We start from the raw sequence: 23,612 nt of genomic DNA on the forward strand, positions 1-23,612 counted from the left end.
AACATAGCTATCTTGAAAAACAGCTGAACACAAATGTAAACAGCAAGGCTTAAGTGTTTGCAATTGCTGCCACCTCCTTCACAAGTCCCCATTAAAGATGCCAATCCATGTTCACCTGACATCACTTTAAGTAGCAGCCAAGTATACAGGGCTTTGTGAAGACTGTGGGACCTGAAAAGATCTCAGCTATAATGCTAAAGGCTTGTGCATCAGGGCTATCTAGCAACCTAGCCAAGCTACTTTAGAACTGCTGTTACACTGGCATTTACCAACAATGTGGAAAACTACCCAACTCTATTCCAAACAAAAAGCAGGATGTGTCTAACCTGACAAATTATTGCCTCAAGTTTCCATCCAATTTTATGCCCAGTGATGGAAGGGGTCATTGTTCATGCCAAAGTTCCTCAGAGCAGTGTCTTTAACCAGAGTATCTCCAGCTGGAGAGCCAATGTAGGTCACTGAGCAGAGGGGTCATAGGTGGATGGGGCATGGTGTGATTTAGGTCCCAGGCCACATAGTTTTGGATGAGCTCAAGTTTAAAGGGTAGGCTGTGGGAGGCCAGGTAGTAATGTTCCCACCAAGCTGTGCAAGTGTGTGGCGCACAGCCACCTGCAAAGCATCCCACAGGCCTTGTTCCATGTGAAGTACCATGCATGACAGTGACTGCACAAGGTGATTTAAAAGTTCTGTGCACTGAAGGAACTGGCTGTGCATAAAAACAAAGTCTTAAATGGAAAGCAGCTGGCAAGGAGTACATTGGAACAGTTGAGTCTAGAGGTAACAAAGGTATACATGAGTGTTTCAGCTGCAAATGAGCTAAGGTGGAGGCACACAGCACAGTTGTTTCAGATGAATGACAGAAGAACCAAAGATGATATGATGAAAGCTTCCGCCATCATTGTGTTGATATATTGTCAGAAGCTCATCTCAGGGTCACGGATGTGAACATTTTGGCTCAACCTCATACAATTGCCAGTGAGGGGGATGAAGTCAGTGGCAGGGACCAAAGACAGTGGTTTTGGTCTTCTTAATATTCAGTTTGAATAAATTTTTGCTCACCCAGCACAGGATGTCAGACATGCAGTCAATTCCGAGATACAGGTGGGGTAGAGAGAATTGAGGTAATGTAGAGCTGTGTATCATCAGTGTTCAAATGTGTTCTGGGATGATGTGGCAGAGGGCCAGCATATACATGAGAAACAGGAGGAGGCCAAGTATAAATCCTTGGGGAGCTCCAGAGATAACTATATAGGAGCAAGGACAGAAGCCATTGTTGGTGATTTACTGGCAATGACTGGATAAGTAAGAATGGATCCAAGCAAATCCAATCCTGTCCAGCGGTAGTGAAGGATTGGAGGAAGATGGTAGTGAACCATGTCAAAGGCTGTTGACACACTAAGAAGGGATAGTTTAACTTTGCCAGTCACATAGGATGTCATGTGTATTTTCATGACAGCAGTTCTGGTACTGTGATAGGGGTGGAAACTGGAATAGCAGGATTCAAACACAGAGTTCTGGCAAATATATGCATGAATTTAGGAAGCAGCAGCAGGTTCAAGGACTTGGGAACGAAAAGGGAATTTGGGAATGGGGTGGTAGATTGCAAGGGTGGAGGTCACGGATTGCTTTATTGAGATGAGTGACAATGGCAGACTTAAAGGAGGGAGTGCGCAGCGGAAGACAGTACCCAAGGAGATAGAGCTATTCATAATGTCAGCTAACATGGGAAGCTGGGTGGTCAGCTGTTTAGTGGGAATAGGGTTGAGGGAACAGGAGGTGGGTCTCATGGACAACATGAGCTCCTAGGGGGCATGAGGGGAGATAGGAATGAGATGAGAGAAAGATGAGCATTCACAGCAAGAACAGGGGCAAAAATAGGGGAAGTTTGGCCTGGTGGGTTAAGGGGAGGGAAGAAAGTGGCAGAGGCAAGGAAATTGGATAGTCTCAGTCTAATGGCAAAGATGTCCATGAGATACTTGCACTTATTTTTAAGAGGTGAAGGTGGAGAGAATAAGGAAAATGGATTTGAGGTGATGTTTTTCAGTAGAAAAAAAGCAGCCAGTGTTATCTTTGCTTTCCCTAGAACAGTGAGCAGTTTTGTGGATGAAAGCAGAACCTGAAAGTGCTTTATATGGTCCAGTCAAATCTGAGAGTGAGGACTGACACATGAAAGAAAAAAGTACCACTTAGGTGCTAAGCTTTGACCACCTCCAGCAAATGAAAAGAGAATTTTCTTGCCCTGACTTGTAAAGGTAACCCATTACCAACTCTCTCACCATTAATACCTTAGAGACCATCACTGATCAAGAGCTTAACTTGACTAGCCGTGTTAAAACATGTAAGAGTAGAAACTGATATGCTGCAGCCAGTGCCACATTTCTTGACTGTGGCTCTTGACCATCAACAAAGCTTGTCAGGGGTGTGATCAGCTTACTTGCCACTCATCTGGGTGGGTGCAGCCGCAACACTGGTCCAGAAGCTCGATGCCATCCTGGACAAAGCCGTTCACTTGATCGGCATCCCAGTCAGAGAGCACAATCTCCATCTCTGCATGCTTAGGCTCCAGTGTTTACAATCAAGATAGGGTGCTGAAACTTGCTAAATACACTTCAAAAGTATGTCACAATCCTGATTCGAAAATTGAGAACTGCAGCAGCAAAATTATGACAACAGCATTATTCCTAAATTCTTGAGCCACACATCATTCTAACTTGGACATACACTGACTTTCTTTCATCAATGCTGGAGCAATACTCTGGAATTCCCCAACATCACAAAGTGAGCACCATCACTACAAGGAGAATTCCCATCAATTTCTCAGGGTACTTGACATGGGCAATAAATGTGGCCTTGCCATCATCAACCACATCCAGAAGATTATTTTTTTTTTAAATGAGCAAATGGTCCAACAGATCAGTTTTGTAATAGGTATAAGTAAATTATATTTTTGTGATTTCAGTCACACATACTTAATTGCAACTACTTAAATAATACTTAATTGGTTGGTCATAAACCCATTTAATATTATTACAACAAGCAGATTTTATATAACCTTTCACAACTGCCAATCTAAAGATTCAGTCTTAAGCAGTTCAATGACAATGAGTTTACGTCAATCGTACACACCTTTACCTCAAAAGCAACCAGCAGATGTTACGGCTTAAAGTCTTGGCCACAAATGACATATCAACACGAAGAGAGACAGTCTTAAGTGTTTGGTTGAAAAAAAAGCACAGATAAATGGGAACATTTTGCTTTCCACAGTGCTGCTCTGAACAGACTGCAATTTTAAATTTGTACAAGTAAAATTAAACTTTACAGTGAAATCATAGAATGAGCAGGATTACATTATAAAGTTGCAGTTTTGAAGTATTTTTAATACCTTTAGTTTAAGCTGTAGTGCAGTATTAATGTGTTAAACTGACTCTTAATGACCAGACTAACCTGCCCATATTATTACACCAGTCAATGCTAATTGCCTATACTTCAGAAAAGGCACTTTGAAGTATTAATTTGAAATTCTATTATACATTTCGACTGAGCAGAGCGAATTTTAATATAGATATAATTTTTCTTTCCATATAGCTCAAATTAGCGATGCGTACTTCCTATTATATTTAATTAACTTCATTACAGTACTTCTTTAAAATAAAAAAAAGATATAACTGCTTACCAAAATTAGAATTCTATTTGTTGGACATTGATTTTTAGCCTGACTCATTAATGTTGAAGTAAAACAGGCTTTACTAAAACCAAAAATGTGGTACAAACTGAACTGTATTGGTATGATAAAATCCTTCAAAGAAGTGACATATCTGCACGATTTTTATTTGAATCGACAAACAAAACATTTACATGAAACAAGAGAATGTCAAATCCTCTATAAATGCATTATCAAAGATATCACTGTCCACAAAATAAATCTGCACATCTTTCAGATTTGTCCAAAAGGAAACATTGCTCGAAGGTATTTCCTCAGAATTTGTTTGAAATGCAGATTTTTATTAATTACAAAAGATGACAACTGGAAATAGCAGTTTGTAAGGTTCCAGTGGAAACTACGTACAGATCAGCAGTTCTTTGCAAGACGTGGTTCCTTCTCCTTTAGCTGTGGCATTGGTACTGCCCCAAGAGCTTTGGCAATGCAGTTTTTTCCAAATAACAGCACTATAAATGTTATTTAGTGTCTTCTTGGGGAACTTTCTCTCCACCTGTCTTCATCCTTTCTGTAATCCTTACAGCGCTCGGAATATCTGCTCTCCTGACGGTCCTGTTTTCCAGATCGTTTATCCACACCATTTTTTGGGCGGTCCTCCTCACTGTTTCTTGCGGTCATTTCTTTGCGACTTCTCTCTTTAGATTTCGACTTTTCTCTTCTTCGACTGTAGTGATCATTGCCATCTTTGCTCCTGGAGCTGTTTCGGTCATTTTCAGAGCGAGAATGGTTTCTTGTATCATCTTTTCTGCATTCAGCACGTTTATCTGTGAAGTCTCTGTTTCTGTCCCGATCCCTGTCCCGGTCACGTTTCCGATCTCGATCATGTGTCTCTTCTCTATCATACCTAGCTGATTCATCTCTTCTCTCTCTGGATTGTCTGTAAGTTCTGCTACTATTTCTGTCTAGTTTACTTTCCTGCTCCTCACTGCTGCCACAATATCTGCTTTCTGGCTCTTTTCTAGATCGTTCTCTCTCACTTGGTCGTCTTCTACTGTCCACCTTTTCTTGCTCTTTCTTTTTGTTTTGTACCTTCTTGCTCTTTGAATTTAAATCATCTGTGAAGAAAAAATATGAGTCAATCACTATAAACACGTAGGTTTTAAATAGTCCTTTGTTTGGCTATCTTTCCATAAACTGAGGTATATTTACCTTTAAAGGTATAGAGAGACCCACACAGGGCTTATTTCATATGAAATTGGGAGTAGCACAAACCTTAAAAGGTAAATTACATTAATTATGCACTCATGATGTGTTAGGAGTTGCCAATTAGTATCTAATTATTTGTTAATTTGGATTTCAACTGCTGATTGCAGTTATATTATTTTAATCATAACTTCCAATTAAAATGGACAAAACAAAATAAATAACTAGGACACCACAATTCAACATGCACAAACAGTGTTTCCATTTCATCAATCCATAACTGGAGAAATAGCAAGACCAGTATTAACATTATAATGGACCATCAAAGTTATAAATCTAGTTTTTAAAATAGCTGCCAGGGAAAAGTGACAAAAGTGTTGTTCCCTGGAACATGACTCAAAAAAAATGATGCGATAATAGATAGTGCCTTTCATCTTAAGCACTCAATCCTATATAATTTAAAAGCTGGGATAAATGCAGATTAGATGCAACAATAACTTGTATGTTAATTAAGTGCATTTGGGGAAGCAGTAGAATAAAATCACCTTTTACAAAATGGTATTCTCCCAATGGCCTAAACTTAAGGTAGCCGAAATGATCAGTTTCAACAGATTGCTTACAGCTATTCAGAACAATTAGATAATCTCTTTGTGTGCACATGTACAAATCTACATTACCTCCTTCATATCCTGAGTGCCGATTTAATCCCAAAATTTATCAGTATTTAATGAGTTTTTCAATCTGTTTTCTTTAATTTCAATTACATCAAAAGTGAGTGGAATTTATCTTTTGAGAATAATGCACCTCTTGGGGCACATTTACATATTTGCTGCATTCTACCACTCTTCAGTTAAATTTGTACGATTACCAGTCCCCACATATGAAAAATATCAGCCACATAATTAATAACAAATTTAGCTGCTTTAACAATAAGTTATTAAATTACTCTCCAATATCTGTTTAAGCAAATCAGAAGAAAATTAGGAACATCAATTCAAGGGTACATTAGAAAATCAATATAACTGAGCATGCAAAAACGAACATAATAGTAAAATAGTACATCCATGCTCAGCTGGACAGGTTACAAAAATCAGTTGGCTGTTAAGGAACTGTCTGTTCAGGTCATATCAAACGCTCCACAGACTTGCAGCTGTCCATATAGTGGCCACCTGTCCCGTGAATTTTTCCCACTTTAACTAAGCCATTAAATACTGAAGATCAAGTTAAGTTTTGTCTATCACAAAGTACGATGAGGTGAATGAAAACACTCAATTTATGTTGACATTAGTTCACTTTACTTTGAGATCACTGCTTAAAAATTACATTTATGTACATTTGGAAAAAGTTAGATATCTGGAACTTTTGTCCAATTATGCCTTGAAATGTTATTCTCCATTAAAAGGTGCTGTATAAATGGGCAACCGCTTTGCAGAACACCTGCGGTCTGTCCGCAAGAATGACCCAAACCTCCCTGTCGCTTGCCATTTTAACACTCCACCCTGCTCTCTTGCCCACATGTCTGTCCTTGGCTTGCTGCATTGTTCCAGTGAAGCCCAACGCAAACTGGAGGAACAACACCTCATCTTCCGACTAGGCACTTTACAGCCATCCGGACTGAATATTGAATTCAACAACTTTAGGTCGTGAGCTCCCTCCCCCATCCCCACCCCCTTTCTGTTTCCCCCTTCCTTTTCTTTTTTTTCCAATAAATTATATAGATTTTCCTTTTCCCACCTATTTCCATTATAAAAAAAGAATTTTTTTTATTTATTTATTTATTTTTACATCTTTTATGTTCTCCCCACCCCCACTAGAGCTATACCTTGAGTGCCCTACCATCCATTCTTAATTAGCACATTCGTTTAGATAATATCACCATTTTTAACACCTATGTGTTCTTTTGTATTATTGTTGTTGACATCTTTTGATGATCTGCTTCTATCACTGCTTGTTTGTCCCTACAACCACACCTCCACTCCACCTCTCTCTCTGCCCCCCACACACACCTTAAACCAGCTTATATTTCAACTCTTTCTTGGACTTGAACTCAAGTTCTGTCGAAGGGTCATGAGGACTCGAAACGTCAACTCTTTTCTTCTCCGCCGATGCTGCCAGACCTGCTGAGTTTTTCCAGGTAATTCTGTTTTTGTTTTGGATTTCCAGCATCCGCAGTTTTTTTGTTTTTATCTCTGTATAAATGTAAGTTGTTCTTCTGACTCAAAACAGGTGAGAACGATTATACTTGCAAACACTGCACTGCATATGCATTAACAATTCCTCTAGAGTTTATGAAAATCTGTCAATTATTTAAATTTTTAATGTCGCATCTAAACTGAAAAATGTCAGATATAGCTGTCAATGTTATCCGCTCTGTTCAACACGTGTTCTCAGCATTATAGGCTGATAAACTGGATTATAGGAAAAGGTGTTAATTCAAGGCCAAAAACAGTATCTACTCAAACGCTTTCCATTTGTACATTAACATTCTGATTCCACATGGATTTTAGGAGGTATTCAGCTTGCTTCACTAAATGAAAACCCTGTCCAATAAACGAGCAATGAAAATACAACAGCGACGGTGTCAACAAATAAAAAATAGAAGACCAAAGACACTCAAAGATTTAATTACAAGCATTAACATACTGCAATGGTAGCATGCATCAAAAGAAAACACTGTGCCAAGTTCACTGATTTCAGCCAGAAAGCTGGCATGGTCAAGTAAATTGGTCTTTGCTCCTCTAGAATAAGGAAGGTCAAATTAACTGGCTTTACAAATTAATGGTGGTCATTTTAGAAACTTATCAGAACATTACAGCTGCCCATGGAACCATGCCTCAGCAAATAGTTAACACCTTCAGCTAAATGGGTGAGGGAAAGGGAGAACATTACTAGGCAAAATAGAAGCAAAATACTGCGGAAGCTGGAAATCTGACGCCTTCCCTTCCTTGACCTCTCTGTCTCCATTTCTGGTGATAGACTGTCCACCAATATTCATTAAAGCTCACTACCTCCCAGAGCGACCTGGACTACAGCTCCTCACACCCTGCTTCCTGTAAGGACTCCATTCTATTCTCTCAATTCCTTCGCCTCTGTCACATCTGTTCCGATGATGCCACTTTCCAAGATGATGCTTCTGACATGTCTTCCTTCTTCCTTAACTGAGGTTTCCCACCCACTGCGGTTGACAGGGCCCTCAACCGTGTCCGACACATCTCCTGCGCCTCTGCCCTCACACCTTCCTCTTCCTCCCTGAACCATGATAGGGCCCCCCTTGTCCTCACTTTTCACCCCACCAGCCTCCGCATTCAAAGGATCATCTTCTGCAAATACCGCCAACTCCAGCATTATACCACCACCAAACACATCTCCACCCCTGCTGCCCCCGCTCCCCCCCACAATGCAATGTCCTCTACATCAGGGAGACCAAACGCTGGCTGAGTCACTGCTTTGTGGCACGTATTCGGTCTGTCCGCAAGCATGCCGCTTGCCATTTCAGCACACCATCCTGCACGCGTGCCCACATGTCTGTCCTTGGCCTGCTGCAATGTTCTAGTGAAGCCCAATGCAAACTGGAAGAACAGTACTTCATCTTCCAATTAGACACTTTACAGCCATCCGGACTTGACACTAAGTTCAAAACTTCAGGCCATGAACTCTCCTCCATCCTCACCCTTTTTTATCCCTTTTTTCAAAATTCATTTTTATTTTTTATCCCCTTATTTTAATTTTTATTCATTCATTGTTTAATGGAATGTAATTTTAGGAAAATATAGGCCAGTCAGTTTTAGTTAAAATATAATTTTAGGAAACTATAGGCCAGTCAGCCTAACATCTGTTGTGAAAATGCTAGAGTCCATTATAAAGGAAGAAATAGCAAGACAGTTAGAATAGCTTAAAGCAATCAAACAGAATCAACATGGTTTTGTAAAAGGGAAATCAGGTTTGACAAATTTGCTGGAGTTCTTTGAGGATATAACAAGCAGAGTTGATAAAGGGGAGATGATAGACGTAGTGTATTTGGATTTCCAGAAGGCATTCGATAAGGTGCCACATAAAAGATTATTGCACAAGAGAGGGGCTCACGGTATTGGGGGTAATGTATTAGCATGGGTGAGGATTGGTTAACACATAGAAGACAGAGAGTCGGGATTAATGGGTCTTTTTCAGGTCGGAAAGGCATAACTAGGGGAATGCCACAAGGATCAGTCCTCGGACCTCAATTATTTACTATCTGCATTAATGACTTGGACAAGAGGGCAGAGTGTAATGTATCCAAATTTGCTGACAATACAAAAATAGGTGGGAGGGCATGTTGTGAGAGGACATAAGGGATCTGCAAGGAGATATAGACAGGTTGAGTGAGTGGGCAAAAGCTTGGCAGATGGAGTTTAATGTAGGAAAGTGTGAGGTCATGCACTTTGGTAGGAAAAATCAAACGGCAGGTTATTATTTAAATGGAGAAAGACTCCAAAAAATTGCAGCACAGAGGGATCTGGGTGTTCTTGTGTATGAAATGCAAGAAGTTAGCATGCAGGTGCAGCAAGTAATTAAGAAGGCAAATGAAATTTTGGCCTCTATGGCTAGGGGGTTAGAGTTTAAAAATAGGGAAGTCTTGTTACAACTGTACAGGGTGTTGGTGAGGCCGCACTTGGAGTACTGTGTACAGTTTTGGTCCCCGTATTTAAGAAAGGATATACTGGCATTGGATGCAGTACAAAAGAGATTCATTGGGCTGATTCCTGGGATGAAGGGGTTGACTTATCAAGAATGACTAAACAGGTTAGGCCTTTATTCATTACAGTTCAGAAGAATGAGGGGTGATCTTATTGAAACGTACAAGATTCTGAAGGGGCTTGACAGGGTGGATGTTGAGATGATCTTTTCACAACTGGGGGAATCTCGAACTGGGGCAGAATAAAGGGACACTTATTTAAAACTGAGATGCGGAGGAATTTCTTCTCTCAGAGGGTAGTAAATGTCTGGAATTCTCTACCTCAGAGTTGTGGAGGCTAGATCACAAAGTATTTAAAGAGGAGGTAGGTAGATTTTTGAAATATCGGGGAGTTGAGCGCTATGAGAAGCTGGCACGGAATAGGAGTTCAGGCCTGGGGCAAATCAGCCATGATCTTATTGAATGGTGGGGCAGGCTTGAAGGGCTCAACAGTTTACTCCTACTCTTATTTCTTATGTTTTTATCCCCTTTATCATTCCCCTTTTAACTCCATTTTCGATTCTTTTTCCCACCACCGCTCCCTCTCCCCATCCCACCCCCCACAAGGGCCATCTGTTACTTGTTCTTGTTGTTCTTTTCAGAATGCTTACCCTGTTCTGCTGTTATCACATTCTACTTTCTTACCTTTATGTCACTATCAGCACCTCTTTTAGCATTTATCACTACCATTAACACCTCCTTTGTCCTTTTGTTCATGACATCTTTGTCAATCTCTGCTTTGCCTCCACCTACTGCTGGCCTCCTATCCAGCTTCACCTGCTCTATACCCCCTTAAACGGTATAAATTTAATCACATTTCTACTTCTCTTTAGCTCTGTAATCATACGGACTCGAAACATTAATAGGCAAAATTGAAATACCTTGGAGGCATCTAATTTTCTGGGATTTGAAAATGTGCATTTTAACTTAGAAGGATTTTGAACATGGAGCGCAACCTTTGGCAGATGATATCAGAAAATGTTACAATTCAAAAACATTTTCCCCATAACTATCCAATTAGTGCAAATGTTAACTTACTGCATTTTAACACAGTCTTTCTGAAATAGTTTCCATAAGATTTTAGCTATAACATTCCTTAAGGTCTAGAATGTTTGTTGAAGTTGGTCATTTCCATAGTATATCTCACCTCAATTTAAGAATTAGTTGGAAGGCCATGAATACCACAATAAAAATCCACAGTGCTACTACTTGGCAAAATTGATTATAAAAAACTATGGATTTTTCCTTCTGTTTACAACATTGAGTTCCCCATTATAGTTGCATTTTCCCAAACACATGAGAACAAGTGGGGCTAGAAAGAGAACTGCTCTGTCACTACAGAAGGTAAAAATCAGGCACTTCCAAACACACTGTTCTTGTGCAGCTTTTAGCGATAAGATCAACAGCAAATTTAATGCAGTGCCAGAGAAAGGTTGCTTGTGTGTTCAAAGATGAAGGGATATGTGGGGCAGAATTCTTTTGATGAAGTGTGCATGGGGCACTAGGACTAAAACCACAGTAAAAGTATGTACCTGAGCCACTGCTGCTGCTGGAGGATGAGGAGTCACTGCCACTAGATGATCCAGAACTGCTATCACTGTCACTACTGCTGCTACTGCTACTTTCAGATCCTGAATCAGTGGAAGAATCTGAATCTGAATCAGAGGAGGAAGAGGATGATGAGGAAGAATCTGATGATTCAACATCCTGCCGCTGGGTCATTATTATTTTTGGTGCATTTTTCAAATGTTCTCGTAATTCATCTCTGAAAAGGAAAAATATAACCAACTTTATAAAAACCAAATACAAAATAAATTAAGTATTGTGAAGAAAAGAAATGCAAGTATACATACGTTAGTCCTCCAAGGCCAATAGAGGTAAAGAAATTGATAGCAAATCGTGTGTTGCGTGGATTATCCCTGGGAAAGAGACCTTCAAAGAAAGGCTGTAAAGTCCTGCAATAAAACACATTAAAAAAAACTTCAACAACATAATCTGAAATTATGCAGTTATGTCACAGCTTTTGCTATCTCAGTCTCTCTACAGATAATTAAATTATACATTTCATTTCAAAAAGTACTCAAAAATAATTTGTGATAAACAAATTTCATTAATTTCTTGTTAGTTTTTTTGCCTTGTCAAATAATCAACCAAATTACATAAATGGAGATGGGCAAAAAGTGTTTAATTTGAAGTTTTATATAAATATAACTTTGGATGTCATTTTGTCTCAATTCAATCCTGCATTTATTTTAGACTGTCTTGGAATTGTTTAAAAATATTTTCTGCGCAAGCGGAAGTGTTCCTTTTTATTGTTGGCATTTTAACAGAGATAATACTAATGTTCCCTCTCATTCCCGCTTACTTCGCATGCATAGTGTAGTCCCTTTAAAATTGTACACACCACCTAAAGGGAAGGTTGCCTGCATGCAGCCTATCATTTCCCTCCACAACACATTACTGTCGGCTGCACAAGCAGACACTTGCGCTGTTTTGAGGGAACACTGCATATGACTTGCTGCAAACATTTTTGCACGTTAAGTGGTATACTTCAAAATACAGCAATTATACAATGCTTGGAAAGTATTGTAAGGGTGTTTTATGTGCTTCTGTAGTTTGTGAAAGAATCATTTACAATTTGGTATAAAATGGAAGATTCCCTTCCAACACTTTATAGGTAAAATCTTTTGGGGAGTAGGTGGAATCCCAGAGCAGGTCCACCACAAGTTGCAGGATAAGCAAGTTCAAATTAGCCTGGGCACTGTTCTGAAGTTCTGTGACCCGATAATACTGTGGAGTAGACTCCTAGGCTTAGGAGTAGCTGTCAAAATCAAGTGAAGTCATTACCCTCACTATTTACCATGGAGATGTTTCAGGACACATGGGGTTACTTAGTGCCATCTCCGGAGTGGCTTAGAAGTAAGCAGACTTGACTCAAGGTACGCTATACAGGTATTGCATTTTTATTTCAAAGTCTGTTATTCTCATAATTTTGTCAATCAAAACGAGTACTTGAACTGTTATTGTGGGTGTTCCTGCTCTTTCAAGACTGCAAAAAATACATAACAAAAAGGCAGAGACTGCCACATTACTAATTGTAAAAGTTGTGTGTGAATTAAGTTCAGGCAATTCCAACCTAGCTCCTGGTGGAGGGGGGCCTGAGTCACATGGTTCATTCAGACCTCTTACTTCGTAGAATAGTTCAACTTAACTACTGCAACAAAAAAACCCCATCAAAATCGCACCAACACCAAAAATATTAATTATCACTATTTCAATACCTAAAGATAAACTAAGGTAAGCCAGTACATAATTTTGCAACTATCTGAAACAAATTTAGCAATTAAACCTTTGAAACTTCAATGCCTTACTTTGAAAATTAAGTAAACGGTTGACTCAAGAATAAGGAAGATTAGGTTATGGTTCTCTAAAGATTATGATTTTCACAATGGGCTGCTTTTGAAAGCAACAGGTACATTTTTGCTGTCAGATACAGAGTAAATGTTACAATTTGATGTCTCATCTGAAAACAGTTAAAAACAAATGAAAATGTTGGAGCACCGAGTCATTTGTTTGTTGCAGTCATTCTTCCAACAAGGATTTATTTAAATGTCACAAAAATAAATTGTCATGCAACACACTTACATGTCCTGTAGCCTTTGATTTAGTTTGGGAAGACCCATATATTCACAAAGCTCTTGAAAAAGGATCTTCACAAAGATTCTGCTGGAAGATGTTGTTGTTTCTTCACTTAAATGGATACAATCAAGAACCTACAGAAAAATATCACCAGCATTAGATAAACACAACATGGGTTTATGAAAGGGGAATCATGTTTAACGAACTTATTGGAGTTTTTAAGAGGATATAACTAGCAGAATAGATAAGGGTGAACCAGTGGATGTGGTATATTGGATTTTCAGAAAGCTTTTGATAAAGTCCCACATAAGAGGTTAGTGTGCAAAATTAAAACACATGGGATTGGGGGTAATATACTGGCATAGATTGAGAATTGGTTAGCAGGCAGGAAACAGAGTAGGAACAAATGGGTCTTTTTCAGAATGGCAGGCGGTGACTAGTTGGGTACTGCAGGGATCAGTGCTTGGGACCCCAGCTACTCACAATATATATCAATGATTTGGAATCAGGGAACCAAATGTAATATTTCCAGGTTTGTTGATGACACAAGCTAGGTGGGAATGTGAGTGGTGAGGAGGATGTTAAGAAGCTTCAAGGAGAAAAAGACAAGTTGAGTGAGTGGGGAAACACATGGCAGATGAAGTATAAAGTGGATAAGTGTGAAGTTATCCACTTTGGTAGGAAAAACAGAATGGCAGAGTATTATTTAAATGATGATAATTGGGAAATGTTAATGTACAAAGGGACCTAGTACACCAATCACTGAAAGCAAGCATGCAGGTGCAGCAAGCAGTTAAGGCGGTAAATGGTATGTTGGCCTTCATTGCGAGGGGACTTGAATACAGAAGCAAGGATGCCTTACTGCAGCTGTACAGGGCCTTGGTGAGACCACACCTGGAGTGTTGTGTGCAGTTTTACCTAAGAAAGGATGTAGTTGTCATAGAGGGAGTGCAGCTAAGGTCCACCACACTGACTACTGGGGTGGCAGGATTGTCATATGAGGAGAGATTGGAATGACTCGGCCTGTATTCACTGGAGTTTAGAAAAGTGAGAGGGGATCTCATTGAAATGTATAAAATTCTGACAGGCTGGATGCAGAGATGATGTTTCCTCTGGCTCAGTGTCTAGAATAACAGGTCACAGTCTCAGGATACAGACCATTTAGGACTGAGATGAGGAAAAACTTCTTCACTCAGAGGGTGGTGAACCGGTGTAATTCTCTACCACAGAGGGCTGTGGAGGCCAAGTCATGGAATATATTTGAGGAGGAAATAGATTTCTAGACTGAAAAAGCATTGGGGGTATGGGGAGAGATCTGGAATATGGCGTGGAAATAGAGGATCAGCCATGATCATATTGAATGGCAGAGCAGCTCGAAGGACCGAATGGCCTACTCCTGCTTCTATTTTTCTATGTTTTTTTCTATGAAAGGGGAGCTGGACTAAAACTTAAGCCTAAATATAATGCTTAAATTAACCAACTTTTTAAAAAGTCTGACAGTGAACTCTCTTGCAATGGCATAAATTTTCAAGGGGACAAAATATTTTAAAATGATACTTGCAAGGTTATTATAAAACTTATGTTTCTCATAATAGGCAATCAATGGGGCACAGCTAGATTTTCCTCTGCTCCTCTCAAGGCTTAGTGGACCACCATCATGAAAGTGCTGCATCTTAAGATAACCGATTTTTATTAATGCCTTTCTGAACGATCTTACTCGAAGCTACTATGCTTTAAAGGAGTTTAAGTTCCTCAGAAGTGAAAGAACTGTGCATTCACACACCATGTCATTCAAGATGTTTTTCCTCAGCATCTGAATTAACATGGAAATTGTGGAGCATGAAAAGGCTCTTCTTCCCATCAAGCCCATCTTCTACAGACATGTACCAGGAAATGTCATTCAAAAGCTAATAGGATTCTAATGTTTTGGCAAGAAGTACCTAATAATAAGGCAAGTAGTACAGAATAAACAAATGAATGTTGAATTTATATAAAACCTTATGATTACAGATACTGTGTACAGATTCAGGCTCCACACTGTAGAATAGATGTTGAGACAATCAAGGGTGCACAATGTAGATTAACTAGGATGCTGCTAGGCATGAAAAAATGCAAATATGAAGGATGCTCAGATGTTGGAGTCGCTGCAGTCAGGACAGAGGAAATGTGCTTAAAATTATTTTGTGATGAGGTAGAGAACACAGAAACCAATAGTTCCCAATTATTGAGGGGATCTAGAATGGGGAGCACAGATTTAAGATTAAATACAAGTAATTTAGGACAGAGAGCAGGAGAAGTTTAACTCGAGGGTGTCAAATTCACTATCGAAATTAGTAATTGAATTAGAGACAATGTCAATGTTTAAGAATAGGTTAGATAGCTGTCTAAATATAGGAGATAAAGGGATAGGGGACAGTGAGAGCGCAGTGGATTAGAATTACTGAGAGACATCAAGGCAGACTGGTTAGGCCAGTTTTGTGTTATAACTTCTATGTATTTCACAATTCACCACAGCTGAAACTCAACAGCATTTAATTCCTAATGGAAAAGCATTTTTTGAATTTTGGACAGATGCCAATTAAAAAAAAAATCAGAATAGCAGCTGTGATGAAGCATATTGCTCGGAGAGGTTTCAGTGTATTCAAATAGATACCGAGGACATAAGCAACATGGCTGCTGATAAATCATTGTGGCGTATTATGCTCAGCTGACACTTTAATTTATACACTGTCAACTCACAAAATTTACAATAACTAACATTTATATAGCACCAGTAATCTAACATAACATCACAAGGTGCTTCACAGGAGTATTATAAAGCAAAATTGGACATGAGTCACATAAGGTGATCAGGGCAGATGGCCAACAGCTTGAGGTAGGTTTTAAGGAACATCTTAAAGAAAGCAAGAGGTACAGTTGAAGTAGTTTAGGAAGAGAATTTCAGTAGTTAGGGCCTAAGCAGCTGAAGACCCAGCTACAAATGGTGGAGCAATTAAAATTAGGGATCCCCAAGAAGCCAGAAATAGATGAGCTCAGGTATCTGAGTTTTTGGGGCTGGAGGAGATTAGGGATAGAGAGCGATGAAGCCACAGATTTGAAAACAAGGATGAAAATTTTAAAATCAAGGCGTTGCTTGACCGAGAGCACAGAATTGACTTTTGAATGGGATTTGGTGTGAGTAACAACACAGGTAGCAGAGTTTTGGATAACATCAGGTTTGTGGAAGATAGGATGTCGGAGACCACAATGCGGAAAATTGCCCAGGTATGTCCTGTTCACAAAAAGCAGGACAAATTCAACCCACCAATTATCGCTCCGACTCTTGATCATCAGTAAAGGCATTGGGGATATGGGGAGAGATCTGGAGTATGGTGTGGAAATAGAGGATCAGCCATGATCATATTGAATGGCGGAGCAGGCTCGAAGGACCGAATGGCCTACTCATGCTTCCAACATGGACAAAAGAACTGAACTCCAGAGGTGAGGTGAGAGTGACTGCCCTTGACATCAAGGCAGCATTTGACCTACGGTGGTATCAGGGAGCCCTTGCAAAACTGGAGTCAATGGGAATCAGGGGGAAAACTCGCCACTGGGTGGAGTCATACTTAGCTCAAAGGAAGATGGCTGTGGTTGTTGAAGGTCAAATATCTCAGCTCCAGGGTATCACAGGAATTTCTCGGGCTAGTGTCCTAGGCCCATCTTCAACTGCTTTATCAATGACCTTCCTTTGATCAGAAAGTCAGAAATGGGGGAAGTTTGCTGATAATTGCACAAATGTTCAACACCATTCACAACTACCCAGATAATGAAGGAGTCCATGTCCAAATGCAGCAAGACGCGGACAATATCCAGGCTTGGGCTGACAAGGGGCAAGTAACATTTGCGTCACACAAGTGTCGAACAATGATCATCTCCAACAACAGAGAATCTAACCATCACCCCTTGACACTCAAAGGCATTAACGTCACTGAATTCCCCACTATCAACATCTTGGACTTTACCATTGACCAGAAACTGAACTGCACTAACCATATAAATACTGTGGCTACAAGAGCAGGTCAGAGTCTCGGAATCCTGCAGCGAGTAACTCACCTCCTCACTCCCCAAAGCCTATCTATCATCTACAAGGCACAAGTCAGGAGTGTGATGGAATGCTTTTTACTTGCCTGGATGAGTGCAGCTCCAACAACACTTAAACTTGACACCATCCAGGACAAAGCAACCTGCTTGATTGGCACCCCATCCACAAACATTCACTCCCTCTACTACTGATGCACAGTAGCAGCAGTGAGTATCATCTACAAGATGCATTGCAGGGATACACCAAAGCTCTTTAGATAGTACCTTCCAAACCCACGACCACTACCATCTAGAAGGACAAGGGCAGCAGACACATGGGAACACTGCCACCTGGAAGTTTCCCTCCATGCCACTCACCATCCTGACTTGCAAACATATGCTGTTCCTTCTTGTTGCTGGGTCAAAATCCTGGAACTCATTCCCGAACAGCACTGTGGGTGTACCTACACCACATGGACTGCAGCGGTTCAAGAAGGTAGTTCACCACCACCTTCTCAAGGGCAATTAGGGATGGGCAATAAATGCTGGCCTAGCCAGTAACATCCACATCCCATGAATGTACAAAAAAAAGAAAAAAAAATGTGGTTCAGGCTTAGCAATGATGAATGTAGAAGTTACAACACAAACCTGGTCCAACCAGTTTTACTTTAAAGACAGATTATGATCGAGTAACTCATAACATCATTTGCCAACCCAACCAGACATTTTCCCCAAATATTAATTTTAGCTCCACAAGTTCAAATTTTGTGATATATAGGTACAAGATTTTCCACCTTGCTTTACCTGAAATATTCATTGGGTTATAATATTTATAATTTCAGACAACATAATAAATAAAGGAAACGCCAAGTTCCTAAAGGAAAAAACAATTAAATAAAGGGTTGCCATTGGCTTACTATGACTTACACTCCATGGAATTGAGTCTGTGTACAAGAGATGTGCAAACATCTTCGCTACATTGCGTAGCTTGTTTGTTTCTAAGCGATGTATAGTTTCATATTGCTCCTTGAATATTCCTTCAAAAGCCTCCATGTAGTCCTTCTTCAACATACAAAAGCGCTGCAAGGATATTGAAACACAAAAAGCAACGTGAAATGTGCAATCTGCCATTCAACAAAACCAATATTATATACCAAAGATTATACTGAATAATAGGTATTTAAAATCATTAATATTTCAGCATGAAAAGTTGAAAGATATCACACTGTTAGAGAATAATTGCAGTTAGACTTCCTGAGTACATCCTTTCCTACTTTAGTAATATCCCCATTCAGCTTCAGTTGTTAGCCAATCAGTTCAAACTACAAGTGACAATACAGAGGATTATAATGAAAATCTTACCCCAGCCAAGAGACCAAAAAATTTCTCGTATGTTCTCTGTTGTGCACAACAATCCAGAATCATATTGCATAATTCTTTCTGTGAAGAGAAAAGAAATTTGTTTAAAAGCAAAGGCTAAAACCTAAGTGAATCAGTTTGACGATTGTCATGCAAAGCAAATAGGGAAAGTGGAAATGGTTAAACACTGTATAAGAATGGTTATAAATGTTGAGAATGATGAGACACAAGCTTAATTTACCACTACTCAGCCACATTTATGCGAAGTCGAGTGGTAAGTCAGCTGAGTTACAATATAGATGAATTCCACAAACACTGAAAATATTCTCTTTGCATTTACGTTTAAATTGTGCAAATTAGTTTTAATTGCACCTCCATTTTACTCACCCGTGCCATTCAATTGTCAGGTCAGCTTAAAATATGGTTGATAGCCGGTATATTTTACCAGTTCCTATTTTTAAATTTCTTCACAAACTAACATGTTGGTTTACTTCATAAAAATAGCTAGTACCTGCTCTATTGAACGACTCATCAATCTGCCCAAAACATTAACCTATATGTTCTCTTTCACATACTGATTTTGTCCATTTCCACCACTTCTGGCTACATCAGATTTGCAGCATTCATAGTTCAATAGTCAACACTCATTCAGGATTCACACAGGAGTCAGCTGTATTGCACTCTATTACCTCTTTATTACTTTTTATATTAAAGACTGCTTTATTATCTCTTCCAAAAACATCTACAAATCAAATGGCACCTAAGTAAGCTGAAATGTAGTAACCATTATGTAAACATGCAAGATAGTCAATTTACACACAGCAAAATCAATGCCAATGTGGTCAGGAATAGAAGATAATAGACTTCATTGTTCTTTACTATTTGCTCATCACTGTGACCTATAAGATCAAAATAGTAATGCTTTATTAGAGTGGATGTATTGGTCCCTCGATGGCCTTGGGGCTAAAAGCATTTTTCTACAGGGGTCTAAGCCACAGAATCTGGAAAATCCAAATTTGAATTCCAATATGTAAGCCGAGTGAGCTGTTCTCAGTTAAGGACACAATTAGATCCAGCTGGTCTTAGCTCTCCTGGCCTGGGCTTTTTGTGAAGTGGGAGGGGTTGCAAATTAGTTCAAGCTCCCACACAACTTGATTCTACAGGAGACCTTTTCTGCAAAGCAGATGTTATACCAGGACAGCGTCAGTATTGTAAGTGATGCTCACCATGATTAAATAGTCGCCCAACATTTACTGTCCAGAGTCACATTAAATATTTTGACTCAGGCCAGATTATGGATGACTCCCTGTGGCTACAGTTAGTTTATGTGCATCTCAATGCAGATTGTCGCTCCTCCAACCAATCCTTATATGGGTTCATTAGAATGTTTCTAATCATCAAAACAAAGAGATTTTGCTACTTATTTCATAAGAACATAACAGCTAGGAACAGGAGTAGGCAATCCAGCCCCTTCATTCAATACAATCTCATTTCAGCCTCTTCCCCAATTTCCTGCCCTCTCCCCATAACCTTTCAACCCGTTACTAACTAAAAATCTGTCTATCTCCTCAAATTTATTCAGCGCCCCCGCATCCACTGCACTCTGAGGTAGTGATTTCCATAGATTCATGACCCTTTGAGAAACGTAATTCCTCCTCATCTCTGATTTAAATCTACCACCCCTTAGCCTCATCTCTGATTTAAATCTACCACCCCTTAGCCTACAACTATGGCCTCTCATTCTAGAATGCCCCACAAGGGGAAACATCCGCTCCATGTCTACTTTGTCTCCCTTTAGCATCTCATTTACCTCAAATAGATCTCCCCAAATCCTTCTAAACTCAAGCGAGTACAGGCCCAAACGGCTCAATCTCTCCTCGTAAGACATGTCCTGCATCTCTGGAATCAATCTAGTGAACCTCCTCTGAACCGCCTCCAATGCAACTACATCCTTCCTCAAGTAAGAGGACCAAAACTGTGCATAGTACTCCAGGTGTGGTCTCACCAATGCCTTGTACATTTGCAGCAACACTTCCCTATTTTTATACCCTATTCCTTTAGCAATAAATGCCAAAATTCCATTTGCCTTTCTTATTACCTGCTGTACCTGCATTCATGCATGAGGACACCCAGATCCCTCTGCACTGAAGCATTTTGAAGTTTCTCTCCATTTAAATAATAATTCACCTTTTTATTCTTCCGACCAAAATGGATAACCTCACACTTATCCACGTTAAACCCCATCTGCCAAATTTTGGCCCATTCACCGAACCTGTCCATATCCATTTGTAACTATCTTATTTCTTCATTGTAAATTACTTTCCCACCTATTTTGGTGTCATCAAAACTCGACTCTTATTTTGAAAAGGAACTCAAATTATTGTCATTTTTTAAAAATCATAGCATACAAAGAATATATTCAGTAGCCTGAAAAAAATCTAGACTTGAGGGAAAAAGCTACAGTAGTGAGCAAGAAGTAGGTCGCAACAAGGGCATGAAAATCTCAGCTGTAGTACAGGACAACACAAAGGCCAAAAAGAAACAAAGGTAAGGCAGGAAGGTATTGGGGCCAAGGGGTGGCACTGACATTTAAAAGGGACTATAGGGTGGCACAAAATCCTTCGAGGCAAATTTTTTTGCAGGCCCAAATTTACACTTTTAAGCTACAGCTGATGTTTTCAAATTCAGAAGCTGAGAAGAGGTCTTCAGGTATGGGCAGTACAGGTTCAGTTGTTTGGTGCATGGTGGGAGGCTCTATAGAATAATTAGGTGTCATGACATGAAATAAGTACATGATGACAGTTCTAATATTAGAATTACCATAGAAATGTTTGCATTGGTTACATTGTAAATCACAAAATATTATTCAAAAATAAAGACATTAGTAATAGGGGTTTGTGGGTTTGAAGTGTGCACCATACGCCAGATGTCACAAAATAGAACTAGATTTAAATTTAAGTAGAGTACAGTCCTCTTAATAAAAAGGACTGGGCCAGGACATTTGGCTCCCAATCTCAAGTCTGCTATCTTTGAAAATAGCTTGGATTAAGTTCGAGTTTATGTTGGTTGAGGTCAAATGAAATATTCAACATTGTTTTATACAGTCTGGTCTTACCTTTTCTAGTTGAACAATGCTATGCATGTTCCAGTTTAAAAGTCGTTTTATTCCTGAAACATTGCGAAAAGCAGTCCAAAGTTTTTTTAGTTATAAAATATTGTCGCAAACAGTGTACAACTGTGGATGATTCTAAGTAATACTTTGAACTTCACTGAGGCTTGGTTATCAGTTGGAGACGTCAGTTAACAGGTGTTGCTGGTACCTCATTTCCAGTGCAAAAATGATTTGAGGAGAACTTTTCTTCCCTTGATACCACTCACAGAAGACGACATTTACTCAGCTCCGAATGTTTTATCTCTACTTGGGGGCAACAATTTGTTTTTATGTGATCTTAATTAGTGCCACAAATTCCCATATACAGAAAAAAAATGCACAAACTAGCTAGATTACTTTTTTTCCCCATTTTGAATTAGCTAACCAGAGATTTCTTCAAATGGATTTCAGTGCATTCGAAAAGTATAGTTTGAACATGTTCCTGATGAAGAATTTTTGCATGTTTTAAGAAAACTTGGATTTTATTTTGTGGTCTACACCATTTGTAGATCCTAAATTTATTACAATTTGAAGTTTTACTGTAATTCAATCATACTTTTATGAAACATGCACTGTACAAAATTAGTAGGTTTCAATCTTTCTCTCCCTCAAAGTTTTCTCTTGTACTGTCCATCCATTTACCAGCATACAAGTATGAAAAGCAACCAACTTGGCAACATTTGTGTAAATCAACCAGTTCCTCGTAAGCATGAGAGTGTGCTTTGATTTCCCACCATCTTGGTTTCACAAAGTGCTTTCAGAGTCCTACTTTTCCTCCAGGAACTTGCTATAAGAGGATCTCAGGCAGTGAACCTACATTCTGCTTTACTGTAGGGCAGTGCATTGGTAGTAAGGCTAATCTTAGAGCAGAAATGAAAGATTATCATTTTCCAGAGTCTAAACACATAGGCCTTCTCTGAATCTTTGTGTAATCATTCTAATCTTCACATATGGTGAAGTCAAAAATTATGCACTACAGTTATGAAAAGCTGCCCAGCTGGTCTGTTAATGTGGAATCTATACAAGGTGGTAGCCAGTCACAATTTCAACTTTCACAATGTATGAAGTGATTATCTTTCATTTTGATGAAATTTAGTTACTTGAAGCAATATTGTTACAGAAAAACTGGGCTTTCAGCATGCCTGTCACAAAATGTATTATACAAGACACAACAACAGCACATACAAAACGTTCAAGCATACCTGGAGGAAGAAACAGGTTGTGTTATAACAAAAATTAAAAGATGTTCAATTCTGCATGGATTGCACTTTTTTAAAATCCACGCAGCCATAGTTGATCACTGTTTAGGCTGCTACAGAAAATGGTGGCTACACATCAAAAACTGTCTTAGAAGAACGGCAAGTCCAAAAGCACGCATGGCCAAACCTAAGCCATCTTTTGGTTCACTGAGTTAGCTGCAATTTCCCGGTTCAGGATTCTTAGTGACTATATCATCTGTGACACTAATGTGCAACGGTCTCTCTTCACAAATCGTTTATATATGAAAAGAAATTATTCATTACATGAAGTGAAAGATTTCACAACTTGGCACAATCACTTATTATAACCTAGTATTTGTACAGTGTTGGGTGGTGGCTTCAAAAATAAATGCATACAAGGGAATAAGCTATTAAATATTATAGTAAGCACTCTGAAGAACAACAACTATTATGTAGTTGAACTTAAATGTTGCATCAAGAAATTATTGGTCAATCTCTATCTTTATATTTAGACAGGGCTTTGTGATATTAAACATGCACCTGCATCCCCAAAACAGGGTGGCTTGGTCATGATTTAACATCTCATCCAATGGATGTCAGCCTAGACAATGC

At 39.3% G+C, this 23,612-nt stretch overlaps 1 protein-coding gene across 2 annotated transcripts in view; it reads right to left on the reverse strand.

The window, feature by feature from the left end:
• Positions 1-3,812: 3,812 nt before the first annotated feature.
• Positions 3,813-23,612, reverse strand: part of cwc22 (CWC22 spliceosome associated protein homolog) — a 114,476-nt gene continuing 94,676 nt past the window's right edge. For both annotated transcript variants that reach the window (XM_041200432.1, XM_041200431.1), the window contains exons 16-21: positions 18,633-18,710; positions 18,198-18,350; positions 13,218-13,345; positions 11,426-11,527; positions 11,105-11,337; positions 3,813-4,773 (exon numbers count right to left, since the gene is read on the reverse strand). In XM_041200432.1, coding sequence (XP_041056366.1) covers positions 4,181-4,773; positions 11,105-11,337; positions 11,426-11,527; positions 13,218-13,345; positions 18,198-18,350; positions 18,633-18,710 — 1,287 coding nt within the window. In that variant the 3' untranslated portion in view covers positions 3,813-4,180. The remainder of the gene's footprint in view (positions 4,774-11,104; positions 11,338-11,425; positions 11,528-13,217; positions 13,346-18,197; positions 18,351-18,632; positions 18,711-23,612) is intronic.

This window comes from Carcharodon carcharias, chromosome 12 (genome assembly GCF_017639515.1).
Source record: "Carcharodon carcharias isolate sCarCar2 chromosome 12, sCarCar2.pri, whole genome shotgun sequence".
Classification (NCBI taxonomy): domain Eukaryota; kingdom Metazoa; phylum Chordata; class Chondrichthyes; order Lamniformes; family Lamnidae; genus Carcharodon; species Carcharodon carcharias.